Source organism: Poecilia latipinna, unplaced genomic scaffold (genome assembly GCF_001443285.1).
Source record: "Poecilia latipinna isolate Pla-1442-1.1 unplaced genomic scaffold, P_latipinna-1.0 Scaffold384, whole genome shotgun sequence".
NCBI lineage: Eukaryota > Metazoa > Chordata > Actinopteri > Cyprinodontiformes > Poeciliidae > Poecilia > Poecilia latipinna.
In genome coordinates, this window is record NW_015113000.1 from 221,156 (window position 1) to 237,443 (window position 16,288).

General features: G+C 38.2%; 1 protein-coding gene across 2 annotated transcripts in view; it reads left to right on the forward strand.

The window, feature by feature from the left end:
• The window catches only part of alk (ALK receptor tyrosine kinase), a 247,612-nt gene that overhangs the window by 141,530 nt on the left and 89,794 nt on the right, over positions 1-16,288 (forward strand). For both annotated transcript variants that reach the window (XM_015036882.1, XM_015036881.1), the window contains exon 4: positions 12,946-13,079. In XM_015036882.1, coding sequence (XP_014892368.1) covers positions 12,946-13,079 — 134 coding nt within the window. The remainder of the gene's footprint in view (positions 1-12,945; positions 13,080-16,288) is intronic.

The following is a 16,288-nucleotide window of genomic DNA, read 5'->3' on the forward strand; positions in this document are numbered from 1 at the left end:
AAAGCAATGATGGCACGCTGTCTGGATGGAAGCATTTTCACTCTCTCTCAGTTAATAGAGTATTGAAATAGGTAATTATTTTTTGGTATATCTTCACTCTGCAAGACTAACATAAATTGCCACCTGAATTGTTAAAAATGTCGCTAAAAAGACATTGAAGTGCCAGAGAAGCTGGGAATGAAACTCTGCCAAATGTCAAAAAAGCCTTTAAAAGCATTTTTGAGCAGTTGTTCAAATAAGTGCTCAACTATTACCTACTTTTGTAATGTCCACTTTCCATGAATAAATAACATCTTTTTTTTTTTTTATCACAAGAACATACCAAAGATCCTGTGTAACTTAAAATCTCTTGCTGCTGATGTAGATAATGTTTAATTTTGCTGGTGGACCTCATTAAAACCAAATCGAAATGCATTCACACTGATTTCTGCTCACCAAGCTTTTATCCAAACACTCCCTCCTCAGAAGTCTATAATCGAAACATATTTAAACATGGAAAACTTTCCTTTGATGGGCTGAAACGGACTAGTAAATACCACTCACATATTCCCTTTTTAGTCACTGTAAACATACAAGTTCACCCCCAACATGAAGAAACACTGGAGCTCTACTGCTTAAAATTCCTTCTGCTTTTTATTTTTAATGTTTATGCATGAAGGTTTTGTTGTCACAAAGATCTGCCCATGACTTGGTGCTGGGAAATGGGTCTAATAAACAGAGATGTAAGAAAAGTATAAACATGTTACATGATGTCTGGGGAAAAAAAAGCTAATCTCAGGCAGGTATGGTTTCGACTTCATTAATTCAGCTGTTTAAAGGAATTCATTTTTTTTATTTGTTTGTTTTGTTTTGCTTTCTATAGGAGAGCGAGTTGCTGAATGTTCTCTTTCCCAGACGGGAAGCCTTTCATGTTTTAGATGTTGTTCCTGGTTCTTTTGTGACTTCCTGAATGAATCATTGAAACACTTGGAATAATCTTGCAGAAGATTATTCTAAATATCTTGCACACCAGTACCATTAAGTTTGTCAAGGCTCGTTTCGAGATGACAAGAAAAGCTGAATTTAAACACAGTTTCACAGAAGTCAACATTTCATGGCTGGCTGATGCATCCTGGTGTTCTTGGCACTTCTGACTAATGTAAAATAAAGATTTGAAGCCAATACACATAGAACCTCTATTGATCCCTTGAAGTTTGACCTTTTACTTTTCATTTATCTGCAGTGTCAGCACATTGCACTTCTGCCAGCTATACTGTTAAAAAGAAAAACAGCATTTTTTTTTGTTTTGTTTTTTCTACACATATACAGGTAAGCTGCCCATAACATATATTGTGGTCTGGCGCCACATGATGAATAAGTCAATTAGAGGAAGTTGACTTTTTTTTTCCTTTTGTTTTCACCCATCATTCATTTCCTGAGCGTAGGGCTTCATCTGCAGCATTTTGTTGTTATTTTGTTGTTGTTGTTGTTGTTGTTGCAAAGTGAACATGCTTTAATCACAAGCGCTGTCACTCTTTTGGAGCAATTTCCCTTGGCTCTCTAAACTACCAGGTTGCAAAGTAATTGAGTTTGGGGTCATAATTAAAAAGTGCAAGGAGCCATGTGACCAACCCCACCACACCATAAGCCCCCCTCATCCCCAACCTCTCCCGTACCTTTCATCTCTGTAATAGCTCAGCAGTGTAAAGCCGCAACGTTTTCATTACTGAATCTGGTAATTCATGGAGATCTCGCATGCTTTATGTGCCTTATAAAGTACAGCAGAAAACCTAAGAAATTGGATTTGCAGTTTAATTTAGCATCGACAAGGTGAACTTAGAAATTAGCTGAAGATCAGTCATGGAGGAAGCTTCTCTGGAGAATGAACTGCAACGTCTACATTAATGCCAGGAGCCTGGGCTGGTAGCATTGAGTCGAGTAAAATGATGCCCTCTATTATTCTTTGAAAAGAATGCGTCCTCTCATTTTTTTTATGGTACCTTAAAGCCCCCAACCCTGTAACTTCCCACCTCACAGCTGCTGTGATGTTTCAATCAGTGCAGTGTCATTAAAGAGTACTCCCACTGAGGAGTTGCAACCTCTGAATTATTCTGAGCCATACGGGGTGTGGGCGGAATAACACATCTGATTGTGAAGCTCCAAGAGGAAACCAACTCCTATGATCAATGGGAAAGAAATATGAAGCAAAGACAAGGGTGGAAACTACAAGAAAGTGAAATGTTCACTGAAATCAGAGTTGAACGTTACTGGATATAGGTGGGATAGATCTCAACATGCCGTTTCCATGCCACAGGTGACGATTCTGCAACTCTGCCTCATAGCAAAATGCCAAATAGACAAGAAATGGAAGTCATTTTGTTTGTCTTTGTAGACACTTTCTTCATGAAAGTGTGGCTTTCAAATATATATTTTAGTTGAACATATGTCTTGTGTCTGCACTTGTGTGTCTTGTAAGCAGGGCAGGATTTCCCCCCCAAAGAAAGCTTTTCTTTTCTTTTAACATTTTCTGATATGGTGAGGGACTTGGGTTTAGAAGGATGGATGCTTCTGTAAAAGCTATATTTTGTGTTCAGATGTTGTTTATTATTTATGTTCATATGACCGACAAAACACTCTGGGTGAATTGAACCAATGAAATAAACTTGGGTGCTTTTAAAAATGTGTGTGTAATATACACTTAAATTAACTGAAGTCCAACTGTTTCAAAACACACTTATTAAATTAGCTCAAATCTAACCCAAAATAGTTAATTAAGATCAGGAGCTACAACTTTAATTTAAATTACAAGACCAAAGCACAAAGTGAACCATAAAACTTTGCTCATTTACACATTTTTAATGTAAAATATGCTAATGGTCACATTTAGCTACACTAATTACCTTTTATGATAAACTAAATAAACTGTATTCCATGGGGGAAAAAAAAAAAACAACTTTAGTGATGATGTGCATCATTGGGGAAGTGAAGAACTGACCAATCACTTCTTCAGAAACACAAAAGCACACACAGGATCCATGCTTCTCTGCTGTGCAGTGATTTAAAAGACCATAATCATTATTCCTGGTGGTGACTCATTCTTTCTGACAGCAACACAAAGGCCATCAGAAAGACAGTGATGTTAGATATCCAGTTTGGATTTGTCTTGTTGGCAGTGATGAGAAGTAACTTCAAGTAAGTAAAATTGTACCTAAGTACAATTTTTGTGTATCTGTACTTTACTTATGTATAATGGATACTTTCTACTTTTACTCCACTACATTTTACAGTAAGTATCTGTATTTTCTACTTCACTACATTTCTACAAAAGTGTCGCGTTACTCGTTACATCCAAGTCGCATTGCTCTTTTTTTCCCGTTAAAATGTGAAGTTCAGGGTCTTAAGGTGGCGCCGTAAAATCCAAGCAATAACGTGACTTATGTGCCTGTTGTCACCCATCGCCTCCACCTTTACTCGCACGCGGAGCTCCAGACATGCGCAGTGGTTTCCTCTGAGCGGGAGAAGATGTCTGTCTGATCGTCAGTAATATAATAGTGCTGCATAAATCATAAGATATGGCGACATGTAAAATAAGCAGCGCTTCGCTTTCACAGACGGTGGGGACTTAGTCCAACTTTTAGCGTCACTTCGAAGGAAAGCTTAAAGAAAGGTAAGATCTGTGGACGTGATGCTAGCAAAGCTAACTGTACTGAGTCACATGTTGCATCTGCGGTGAAAAAAGTTGTCACTCATGCGCTGAATTATTGTGTGGAGGTGTTGACTGAGGTGTCGCATTTATGGGACAACACTGTGACCAAAGTCTGCATTGATATGACATTCAGGAATGATCCGATTCTTCTGGACGGATCTTTACTGATTAAATTTATTTCAGCTCGAAGTATTTGATATCTATGTGTTTTATGGAAATGTGGATCTTTCAGATCAATTTGAGAAGCAATTTTGATAGGTAAAACTTAATTTTTTTTTTGTCACATAGCGCAGGGTGGTGGTCTTGACTTGGTCTTGGGTAGGTGGTCTTGACTACAACTCTGCTATGTAACTCCTTGGTTGCATGTCCTCCCTCACCCACCTTCTTTCCATCCCCTTTCTGTTGGATTTCTTTAAAAATAAAAGCCACTAGTGGCAAAAAAGTGAAGTTCATGGTATGTTAGGACAGGAGACAAGATGTTTCCATCCCTGAAATTATGATGCATAGAATCACATTTTTAAGTCTAAACTATGTTACAAAGAGTAAACATAATAAAAACATGCTTTATCTGTGGCGTTGTTCATTAAAATGGCACATTTCTAATGTATTAAAATTAAATAAGATCCGTTCACTTAATGATATTGTATTAGGGATTAGGTAATACATTCAGCAAGTACTTTTACTTTTAATACTTAAGTATTTTTAAAAGCCAGGAATTTTTTACTTTTTCTTAAGCACAAATGTTAATGTGGTAGTTTTACTTTTACTTGAGTACATTTTTGTCTGTGTATTTGTACTTTTACTTAAGTAAATTTTTTGAGTACTTTCTCCACCACTGGTCGTTGGTTTTGGGGGTTGCTATGGCTGCAACATTTGCATCAGTAAAAGGATAAAAATGTCCATACTCAGGAACCCAATCATCTTCCTAGCAGCTGAAATATTTAAGTATTTAACAATGGCTCTGAAAGTTTTTGCTTTTCTCTGAACTTTGGTTGCTGTTCTTGAATTCCCTATGCTAAGCTATGACTTTTGGATCAGTAGTTCTTTCATTTCTTCTACCCTTTAATTGCCATCATGTTTTCCCCCAAAACCTTAAATGAATCAAAACTTGAAAACACTGAACCGTCAGAAAGTGAACGACCCACATGGCGGTTCAGAGCCAAGCGTTTTGCTTTTTTATTCCCACTCTCCCAGATGGCTAAAGAGCTTCTGGTTCTTGAAGTTGTACTACTTGTGCTAGGATTACCTGCTGCCTCTCCTCTGCTTAACTGCAGATATGTGTTTTAAAATAATTCCTTCAGCCTGATAAAACTGGCTGGAGATATTAGAGTGCAGATGGGCACTGAAGTGAAGCAACCAGCCAATCAACAGTATAAACAACAAGCTCAACTCGCCTTTTTTGTTGTCGTTTTGAAAATAGACCCATGGTTTGCTGCTTCTCTTGCTCATCATTATTCTTGTGGTTTTGAGTGGTTTGCTTGGACCCCACGAGTATCATTAAATACCTGCTCTTACTCATGCAGTCTCATTTATTTTTTAGCATTTTCAGAACGAAAAGCCAAGCAGTTTAGGTGTTATTTTTATTTTTTTATTGGCACTCACAGCTGAGTTTTGCCCATTTAATTTATTCCCAAAACTACCGTTTATCCAATGCCAGACATCACCTACTTTTACAATTAAAATTTATGCCAGATCAATTACACTAAGAAGATTAAAAAAAAAAAAAATTGATAAAAACCAGCAAAGCCTGTCAGTTTTTTTTTTTTTTTTGGATTTACATCTTGTCTTGTCCATTGGTCATATTTTTCAATTAGACAAAAGCTTCACTGCTCCTCCTCATAAATCTAATAAATTATTTCATAACTTCAGTCCTATGCACTCATTACTGACTTTGCTTCTTTTGATATATTGTTTGAACTTTGCATTATTTTTTTTCTTAAGTTTTGATTTAATGTTAGCCTTTAATTAAAGTATTTGACCTTCATATGAAACAAGCTCGATTCCCCATCAGATATAAAAATGTTGTTCATTACTGTTAAATTTATGCATCGGCTCTTGAGTTCTTTATCCATTTTTTTTCTTAATCTGACTGTAATAACTGGATTACTTTTTCTGTAATCATCTAATGTTTCAGTAAGGAAATGACAAGAATCTTGTCATGTCAAAGATGATTGAAAAGACAGTGCAAATCTGTAGATCTTCCAACTTTCCTGCACTCAAAACTGTTTCTGTTGATAGTATATTGTTCACACCTTCATTTATTGACGTCTTTAGTTTTATAAACTTTGTCTAATTCAGGGGTCCCCAATACGTCGATCGCGGAAGGTTTTGAGTCGATCTCGGCAGATGACAATCTGAACGCCACCAGGACGCTGAGAGCAGAACTTCCTCTTCTGATGGGCTTATCAAAAATATTCACTAAGATCTTAAACGTTTGTAGCTTCATTAAAAAAGAATAATTATACAAAAAAAATCAACAAGATGTGTTAAAATGAATAATCTCAGTAATTATGGTTTGAACAAGGTGTTGCGCAATTCAGTGCGTTTCGGTCCCATTAACAGAAAAAAAAAAGAAAAAAAAAAGCGACTCCGAGACCGACTGAGAGCAGAGCAGGAGTTTAAATTAGCTACTCGACCACCACTGTGTCCATGAGAGGCTTATTAATAATCGAGAAATAAATATCAAGCCTGGAAACCTGATATTGTAACGGACTCAATGTTGTGTTTTTAGCATAATCTCTGCTTGGCTTGCGGGCGCAGGCGGTTGCCACGGCAACAGGTGTGCTTAAACTACAAAGAGACAGAAAGTAAAAAGGTAGGAATGGTTTTGATTTGATCGTCATTTCGGGTTGTTTTACCTTTGTTTACCTTTGCTGTGGCTCATCACACCCGCTGTAGTTTCTGAACGTTCAATAAACGACAAATTTGGACTAATTACCTCGTTTGTTTGGGAGGATACGTCACAACAAACATCAAATAGGACAAATATATTTCATTAAGTTTAAAGAAATTCTACCGCTATAATTATGTGAAATTAAATTAATTATGTCCCGACTTCAGAAGATTTGCCTTCAGCTTTTCTGGGCTCGTTAGTTAGTTTCTCATATTTCAGTCATCAAACCAAATTTTAGATGTACCATGAATGACTGACACCTGCTGGCGTCAGGTTTGCAACCAGCTTCTGACTGAGAAACCAGTAACCTGCTCCCAGTGTCAGAATCTCACTGAGGAAGGAACTGCATCAGGTTTTCTGTCACTTTATTATTTCTGCTATAACTGATGCATATTTGCATATAAAATAAGTCAATAGAGTTTAATTTGTAATTTTTATGTCTTTGTGTCATGAGGTCGATCTCAGGCAGCTGGTGAGAGAAAAAGTAGATCTTGCTCTCAAAAAGTTTGGGCACCCCTGGTCTAATTGCTTTTGCGACATATCCATAGCAGACTTTTGGTAATGTGTCAAATACATTACCAGCCCCTATTTGCTGCCAAAGTTCTGTTTCTTGTTCTGTAATGCCTTTATGTATAATATTTTCTCTGGATCAAACTAAAAATGGGGACAAGTTATCTTTGCATGGAGACTGCTTATTACAAAGTTCTTAAAAATTCAACAGTTTCAATCTTGTGCTGGAGTCGGGATAAAAAAAAAAAAAAAAAAACCTTTACAAAAGACATCAGAAAGTGTGAAGGGCTATAGATCAAGAGTTTAAAATGCTGCAAGAAAGGCCAGATATAGAAGCAAACTTTAAAGGTCTGCTGTTTGCACCCTGTTGACCTTTAGACAGTTTTCAGGTTAGCCCTATTATTCCGTCTAAAGTTTCTTATGTATGTTTATATCCTGTATATTTGACATGTTTTAAAGTGTTTTTTTCTGGATTGTATTTATGAATCTTGTGGTTCATCTGACCAGAATTTTACAGGCAGTTTCAATATTTTTTGTAAACCTGTCAATGCCAGCTATTTTTTTTTTTCCTTTTATGAGCAGTCACTGTAAAGCAGGATTTTACAAGTATTATTTTTTTTAATTATAACAAAAAAACTTCTACTCAGTGTCATTTCAAGCAACAGCGAAAAGCATATAATTAGCCACTTGTTCTTGAGTTATCCCTCAACTTTGTCTCTGTGTTCTTGTTTCTAGGTCGTATTAAAGTGTACACCTGGGATGTTTTTTGCCTGTTTGTTTATATTTCAGGGTTTCCTCCTCTGTAATTTGCTCGTGGCAGATTGATTCATTTTTCAGTCTAGGTAATTTATGCATCTCAGAAATGTAAGATGGATGTTTTCAGATGGGACTCGTCTGAATTCACAGTGCCTGAGAGTTGCCCTGAGTGCTATCCCAAATTCTAGTCTGTGAAATTGTAAAAGCCCGACTGTATTACTGTAGCCTGAGCTGGTCTTTCACACTTTACAGTGTTCATAAAGTTTCTTTATGAAACGAGAAGCATGTCTTGGGGGGGTATGGATGCAGTGTTCCTAAAATGTGGTGCATAGTGATGCTTCCCATACTAAGTGTAGTTGAATTAGAAAAAAAAAAAAAAGATGAATAGTTGATCAGAAGTCTCTCAGCATTAAGTTTTCTTCTGAAAGTAATCAAAAACTGTAGGTTTCTGCTGCGTTCTGGCAGTTCAGTTCGAGAAGGAAGGATTCATTCATCCGTAACACGCCGCGCCCTCCTGCCTAATCTGCCCTCCTCCTAACACGTCGACCTAATCCTGTTGTGTTCAGGCTGGTTTGACAGTCAAAATCAATGTGGCTCAAGTAGAGAACCCACTTCCACCAGCAGTCATGTCAGCAGCCGACTCCTCCTCCACAGCCCGGCTCGTAAGCTCTTAACCCCGGCCACCTGCGTGCGCACCTATTTGTTTGCAGTATCATTTTCAATCAGCCTCATCTTAGCGGCACTGAAAGAAAAAAAAAAAACCTTCTATCTGAAAACAACCTGAGTGATTGAGACACATAACAAAATCTCGTAGGGGTTAAAAATCCCATTACCATGTAAAGGAGTTTCCATTCTGTCCCATCTCTTAGTTTTATCGCAGATACATTGGACTTGAAGTTGAATGTTTGCATGTGATTGAAAGCCGTGTATTTACTTGGAGCACTTTGGCTCGAGCACCTCAGCTGGGTTGCTTTTCAGTATCAAATAGTGCAGGTTGTCGCTCTCCTCTGTTTTGTAATGAGGTTAGTTTTGTTTTTATAATGTAAAATTCAAAGAGCGGCGCAATTTGAGGACTCCTTCATCTGTCTGTGATTCTGAGCGAACGTGTGGACTTCAGTGCAATGCAGCATTAGCAGCTGCTGCCTCAGGGTGAAAAAAATCTCAGTGTGGTGGAAAGATGAACTTTCTGATGAGATTTATTTTTGTTTCCCTTGACAATCAAGGTTAAGATGCAAAGTTAAAATGTGTTAATGAACTGTTAGCGCTGTCACTAAAACCCAAAACTGCATAAAATCGTTACTTTGTTTTGAAGGAAGACTTTTCTCTGCAACAGACTGGTGACCTGTCCAGGGCGTACCCCGCCTCTCGCCCGGAACGTTAGCTGGAGATGGGCACCAGCACCCCTCCCGACCCCACTAAGGGACAAGGGTGTAAAGAAGATGGATGGATGGATGGATGGATGGATGGATGGATGGATGGATGGATGGATGGATGGATGGATGGATGGATGGATGGATGGATGGATGGATGGAAGACTTTTCTTGAACTACAAGTCTTACAATACTTTGTTTTTTATATTACGTTCCCATTTTGATTCTTAATGAAACTCTATAAACATGCCAGCCTTATTGTTCATCAAAATAATGACTGACTGAGTCACTATCTTGGCATCAAATTCAAATTAAAATGTTTAATTGGTATTTGCAAACTAATATGTGTGAAATGTCCAACTGGCTAATATTTGCCAATATCCCAAGCTTCACTCCAACATCTCTTTGAGCCTGTGTTTAAGTTGGTAGAAGAAATGTCCTCTTTTTCTTTCTCATATAGTCTGTCTGTCCTTACAGATGAGGCCTTGTGCTAATATAAACCAGAACCCACAAGACAAATAAACCTTAATGCGGTTAGGACACAAGCATCCCACTTCCTCACTAACAAGAAAACACAGCAAATGAAAATGAAAAGCCAGACATTAGCCAGAGCCGAGCATTGAGGGAGCAGAAATGAAAAGCATTATCAAATGAGAACTGTCAAATGTGCAAAAAAGATCGTTGGTCGGTGCAGTGTTGTTTTTCTGTTGTTTTGTAAAAGCCCCATTATATACCAGGCATCATTGTGAACAAAGGTCAGATGATTTTGAATAACCAACAAGCTGTTTACAAGACACAATGGGACAAAAATGAGAATGACTAACATCAGCCTCCAGATTACCCGGGCACATAAATCCCACAACAAGAGCCTTTAACATTCATTTTTATTTAATTAATTTACATTTAGGACCACCTTGCTTGGATGGTCCAATAATAATGGGAATTAAATGTTTGAGTGATGTTGCTTGGCAGCTCTGCTCTGATATGCTACTCAGTTAATCAGTCCTGCATGAGCCTGCAGAGATCCAACCATGATAAGCCATAAAAATAACTTGGCACTCCAGGACTTGAGGAGAATATTTCCAATAATTTAGCAGATGGAATAAAATTTTTTCACTTTGGCTCTGTTGATTTTTAGTATGATCATATTTTGGATTTGTCATATACTCTTCACATGTGTCTTTGTTTTAGCACTAGAGGCAGTTGTTTTCTTTGATTTGACCTGTGGCTGAACCCACGGTGATTTCACTAACAGCATGTACGGCACATATTGCTCAGTGCCATCATTTCAAGGTTATCATGGACACGGTGACAGCACTCACTGTATCCAGGGTTTCATTTCCTCCCTGTTATGGAGTATAGCAGGGAGCAGGTCCAACACTGCAGAGGTGCTCAGTAACACCGCACTTTGGAGCTGCGACATCATTTCCTATTTGGTCAGCTTCCCCCCTCTGCTTTGTGCTGCGTTGGGATGATAAAAGCAGAGACGGGAGGGTGGGGGCAAAGAGTGAAGAGAAGTGACAGCGCAGAGGTGAGAGCGATTGGGGAAAACATGGAGAAGTTAGAAATGTTGGGTTGGAGCTTAGGCGTTTGGGAAATAAGAAAGAATTCACAACCTGTTTGTGTGTGAATGTGCATTTGTATTTGCTCGACTAACAAAGCATAAAATAAGCTCCGCAACAAACACAGGCAGCTTCCCATTTCCCAGTGCGCTCATCATAATTGAAATGTTGGGTTATGCTAAGTTCTCTCAGCATAACAGAGCAAACCATTTTGAGACCTTTTAAAGTCTTTATCAAACAGGAAAACATTTCCATATTTGTTCCTTTGTAGTTTTGCATCAATTGTAAAAGACAAATCTAGCCTTAAAACATAAATATTTGCTTTATTATGAATACCATGGCATTTAACTTTTAGGAAGTATTTGGCTGAGTGGCATAACGAGAGAATTAATCCTGGTCATCATTCCTCCTCCATCATGCTTGGCAGTTGTTATGTTTGATGCTGATTTGCTGTGTTAGGTTTTTTTCTTAACATTGTGTTGTGCATTACGTTCAGACATCTCTGCTCCGGGTTCATTTATCAAAGTGACATTGTTCCAGAAACCTTCAGGTTCAGTCAGATTAAACTTTTCAAGTTTGTTTGTTCTTTTTTTTTAAATAAAGAAGGATCTTTCTCCTTCAGTACTTATCACCAGCTTGTCCTTGTTTACTCTTTTTTATAAATTTTCTGTCATATTGAGGCTAATTTCACTTCACTTCATTCTGCACGTTGACTTTGTCTAATAGTGAATGACAACAGGAAATCTGTTGAATGTCTTTCTGTACTTGAGACCAAGTTATTTTTATTATGTCTTGATTTGTAAAAATCTCAATTAAAAATGTGTTTTATTTTCTATTTGCTGTTTCTGTTTTTCATCTCTTGCAAGTAAATACAAGTTTGTTTAAAATTCAATCCCTTCTGTTTGTTTGCGTCCAGCGCTGATGAATTTTAAATGCACAATAATCAGTAATCCTGATCGTGAGCCAAAAACACTCGAAATGACCCAGTGCCATAACTGAAAATATAATTTGTTGTGCGTAATTTTACTTATCTGCAAGCTAAGAAAACGCATGAAATATTTAGTTTGTGCTAATCTTTTTTTATTATTATTATTTTAGTTATTTGAAGCAACTATGTTAGCTCGTGCTTCAAAAATACCCAAATCAGTGCGAAACTATAGTGATCTGTATGTTTGGGGAAAACGTAGGATGGGAAATCTCTCAAAATTGTCCACCATCTGATACAGTTAAAATATACAGAGACCTCTTTCTCTCTCTCATATTTAAAAAGACCAAAAACATAGTAGGACTTTAGTTGTTAGAGTTAAACTTAAAGTATGTCCTAAAATTAGCACACACACAAAAAAAAAAACCCTCACTTATTTTGATTTTTCAACTGTATTTTTTGTCTGTGAGGATTTGATCCCTGAAGCGTGTAATATGTGACTAGGCATTTGTGACTCCTGTAATATGAAGATAATTCTGGCTACCGGGAGCAGATGGTCATGGTCAGCCTGCAAATGCCTGGTAAACCAAAACCCCCCAAAAAATCTCATCAGTGAAATGTGTTTACAGGAGTCTGCTTATATTTAATGCCTTTATTCGAAACTGAGGGGATGGGCAGCAAACAGGGGGGAGGAGAAAAAGAGGAAGACAGGGAGGAAAAGAGAGAGAGAGAGAGAGATTGTTGATGAGCTCCGAGGCAGAGAGAAATCAACGCAATTTGCTTAATAAAATTAGAGCCAGTTGAAGTGCACAAAGCCCGCCACTGGTGGAGGAAGGACGGCATTCAGTGCAGCACTCTCTCTCTCACACACACAGGAAACTTCACCTGAGTGTGGTGGTGGTGTTGTTTCTCGGCTTGCACACCTGCTGCCCTTTTCCTCTTTCAAGTCCAGGCACAGATCACTACCTGAACTGGATTATCTTGTGAGGTGGGCTTTGAGGGTGGGCTATGCATCAGCAGACAAAGGAAGAAGGGGACCCTCCCAAAATGGAAGGGGATGAGGAAGTCCCAGTGACGACTTCCAGGGAAGCCCTGGACTGTCCTCCCTCTGAGCCCCCGGGAGCCTCCACCGAGCCGGCCCAGACCCTGCTGACGCCGAACCCTCAGAGATGCTGCCGCTGTTTCTGTCAGCCGTGGTGTCTGCTCATTGCACTGACCCTACTCCTGCTTTCTCTCCTCGGCAGCTGGGCAGTGGTCCACCTCACCCTGCGCACCAACAGGGGGTCTCCTTTTCGGATCTCAGCCAGCTACGATCAGCGGATCCCCCATGATGATACTGCCACAGTCGAACCTCACTTCACCACCAACTGCACCATGGGTGAGTACGGCGAAGCCTTTTATTTTATTTGGAAAAGCTTTTAATATTGTTTGTTTAAAAATGTATTCAGTAGAAAAGTGTGGGAACTCTTTTTGAACACGTCCAATCACGATGTCCTTCAAGAGTTGGTTCTTCATGTGTGTGCGTGTGTGTGTGTGTCGGCTAAATGTGTCTCACATGTCTGCACCGTTCCCAAATCTGCTCAAACATGTCTGGAAGTCGCACAGCTTACTTTCTGTGATTTTTAACTTCATTATGCCGTGTTGTGCAATGAAATGCGTAGACTGGTCAAGGCTCAGATAATATCCTCCTCTGTCAACCTAAAATTCTCCCAAATTGAATTAATATAACTGATTCAATTTCCTCTGAACTAGACACAGACACACAGCAGCTTCCACTTCAACATGTAATGGCTGCATTTTTAAGGTCATAGAGGTGAAGTTCCCATTTCCTATAAGCAGAGTTTAAAAGATGCAAATGGATTTCAGTTGTTAAATTAATTAAACACAAAGCTTTGTATGCATTTGCAATACTCGGATGCCTTTGCCACATGTTTTGTTTAATGTGTAGATGCATGAGTTGCCTCAGTGAGTACATCTAAGTTCGAAAATGACAACTTGTTTACCAGACAGAATGAGAGTCTCCAGAACTCGGCTACAAAGGAGTAATGAAGTAAAGATAACCAACCAAGGGCTTCTTATCATGAGCCAAATTAAATTTTGAAGCTGGCAGCAGAGCTCAGGAGATCCCTACAAGGATATAAAGTTGTTTACAAACTTGTTATTACATTGCCGTGCTTTACTTTTGCCTAGACATTTTTATGTGAAATGCTCTTGCAATTTGACATTCATTTATAAACACAGTTTTGAGTTTAAATTTTTAGACAGACTGATCAGTTTGAGCTTCAGTAAAATCTGCAGCACTACAAGTGATCCATTTCATTTTCTGTGGAACCTCTTTCGTAATTTACAAGCTCTCACTGCTGCTACTTTTATGTTAAAATGGCATTGTGTTAGTGGCACGGGGTTAATCTTGCAGAGCGCTGCGCAGTCTGCAGCTGACATTGGATGACAAGCAGGGTGTCCTCCGCTCAGTTAGTCCAGAAACAGATCAACGTTATCCAAACATGTATGATTTCCATCTGATTCAAATTAAAAGTCAAGTAAATCCGAATGCAGTCCACACCTTAATTTTAGAGCACCCTTAGCTACAGGCCATTAGGGAGAGAGCTGTTAAAGGTGGAGCTAGTCATTAATTACAGTGTTCAATACGAAGTTCTTCTGTAAGTTTTGTCTGCATGTGATTAACTGGGACTGCAAAGCGAACAGCTTATTGGCAGAAATACCCATGAATCACAACAGTGGGAGCGAGCTAATGTTAGCGTCACTGCATGATTTGTCCTGGAAGCAAGATGAGTGATGTTAGCTCATTTGAGCATGCGGTAAAAGAAATACTTTCAGGAAGTCATTTCTTTCTTTGTTTTAGTTTCTATTCATTGAGGGAATTATAACAACGTACTGGAAAGTAGATCCTTTAATGGGAAGTCATATTTGAATTACTGTATAAATAAAAAAGTTACACTTTGTAGATCTACATTTTAAATAATGATATCAAAAGGTATATATTATGTGTTTTGTATTGAAACCATTAACAGGACATAATTTAGGACACCTCTATAATTAAGAATAGAAATAAGTATTTTCTGGACTCTATCCTAATCAAGTGAAGCACATTGAACAGCGATCCAGAAGTATTTCTTTCAGCACATGCACAAGCTATTGTGAGAAACCTTAAGGTTTGACCCAAGTCAGTCAGTTCTAAGTTAAAGGTTCTGGAGTGGTCCGCTTGGCACAGACCACAGCAGAGTTCACTACGACTGAACCAAGGTTTAGGTTTGCAGGCAGACCAGAGTTCGCTTTTTTTGGTCCACATCAGAGTTTGATTATGCATTCACATCTCCCCAAACAAACCAGACTTACCAGGAAAACAAAATTGATTGATAAAAGTGGACTGAACAGGCCTGAATGCACTCTAAATATCTTAAACATAATGGTGCCCATTACAATTCACCGGGACAACCTGGTATTAAGAAAAGGCATTATCTGATCAGTACTCATCTGCCAGATCCAGTAAATCATAATCAGCGTTACAGAGGAAGGTGGGTCTGCAACACAGCAGCTCTGTTTCACACCATCAGTAAAAGCATGGTACAGTAGTTTCACACATCTGCTTTATACTTGAACACTTTAATGAGATTAATGTTGTATTTCATTTATGTATTTTGTCAAACTAACACCCATAAGAAATTGACAGAATTCTGTTAATACTTACAGATAATAAAAAAAAAAAAATCTATATTGTGGAGAACTTAATCCTGCGGAAATTTGAATAATAATTGAAATAGGGTGATTTTTTTTTTTTAATTGCTATTATTATATTAACACAGTGAGGGTTTTTATGACTTACTTCTTTTAACCTAAAGGGAACAAATGATTGAAATTAACACCGACAGCAAAACAAAGCAGAGCTTCACTCGGTTAACTCTTAATTCATGTTGGCCTTTGAACAATCTAATCTTTTTAGTGTTTTTGGCTCCTAAGACAAAAAATGCAAATAAGATCATCATCTAATCATGATTATAATAATTCCACGGACCTTCTGAAAACAGTAATCGGTTGTCCTTGGACTCATGACACAGGAAATGCCAATTAGCCACCATTTATCTGATGAACTAAAAAAAGCTGTTCTTAAACGAGTTCACAGCTTATTTGAGATTCAAAGAAAATCACTAAAGGGATGAGTTGGATAGTTACTGCTAAACCCAAGTTCAGCTCATAATGAACATGTTGTTATGGTTATTTAAACTTTATCATAATTGAAGAGGTATCTGAACATCCCGCCTCGGGCATTTTGCAGTTTGAAATTAGGAAATTCTAAAATTAAATTAGGTTAAACCTTTATGTGCTTTGGATTATCTAATTGGGGCACAACGGGGGATTTTCAAGAAATCTGAGAGACAAGATAGTAAAGTTAAAGCATCAACAAGTTCAGAACTGGTTCCCCCAGAGGGATTTGGGATCCTGACGTGCTTACTAGAGATGTATGAATGCAGATTACATTAACTATTTCTTTAGGCTCTAAACCTTAATTATGGGGATCAAACTCAAATCTCCTGTAATTTGCACTATTTCACACTGTTCTGTTCTTTT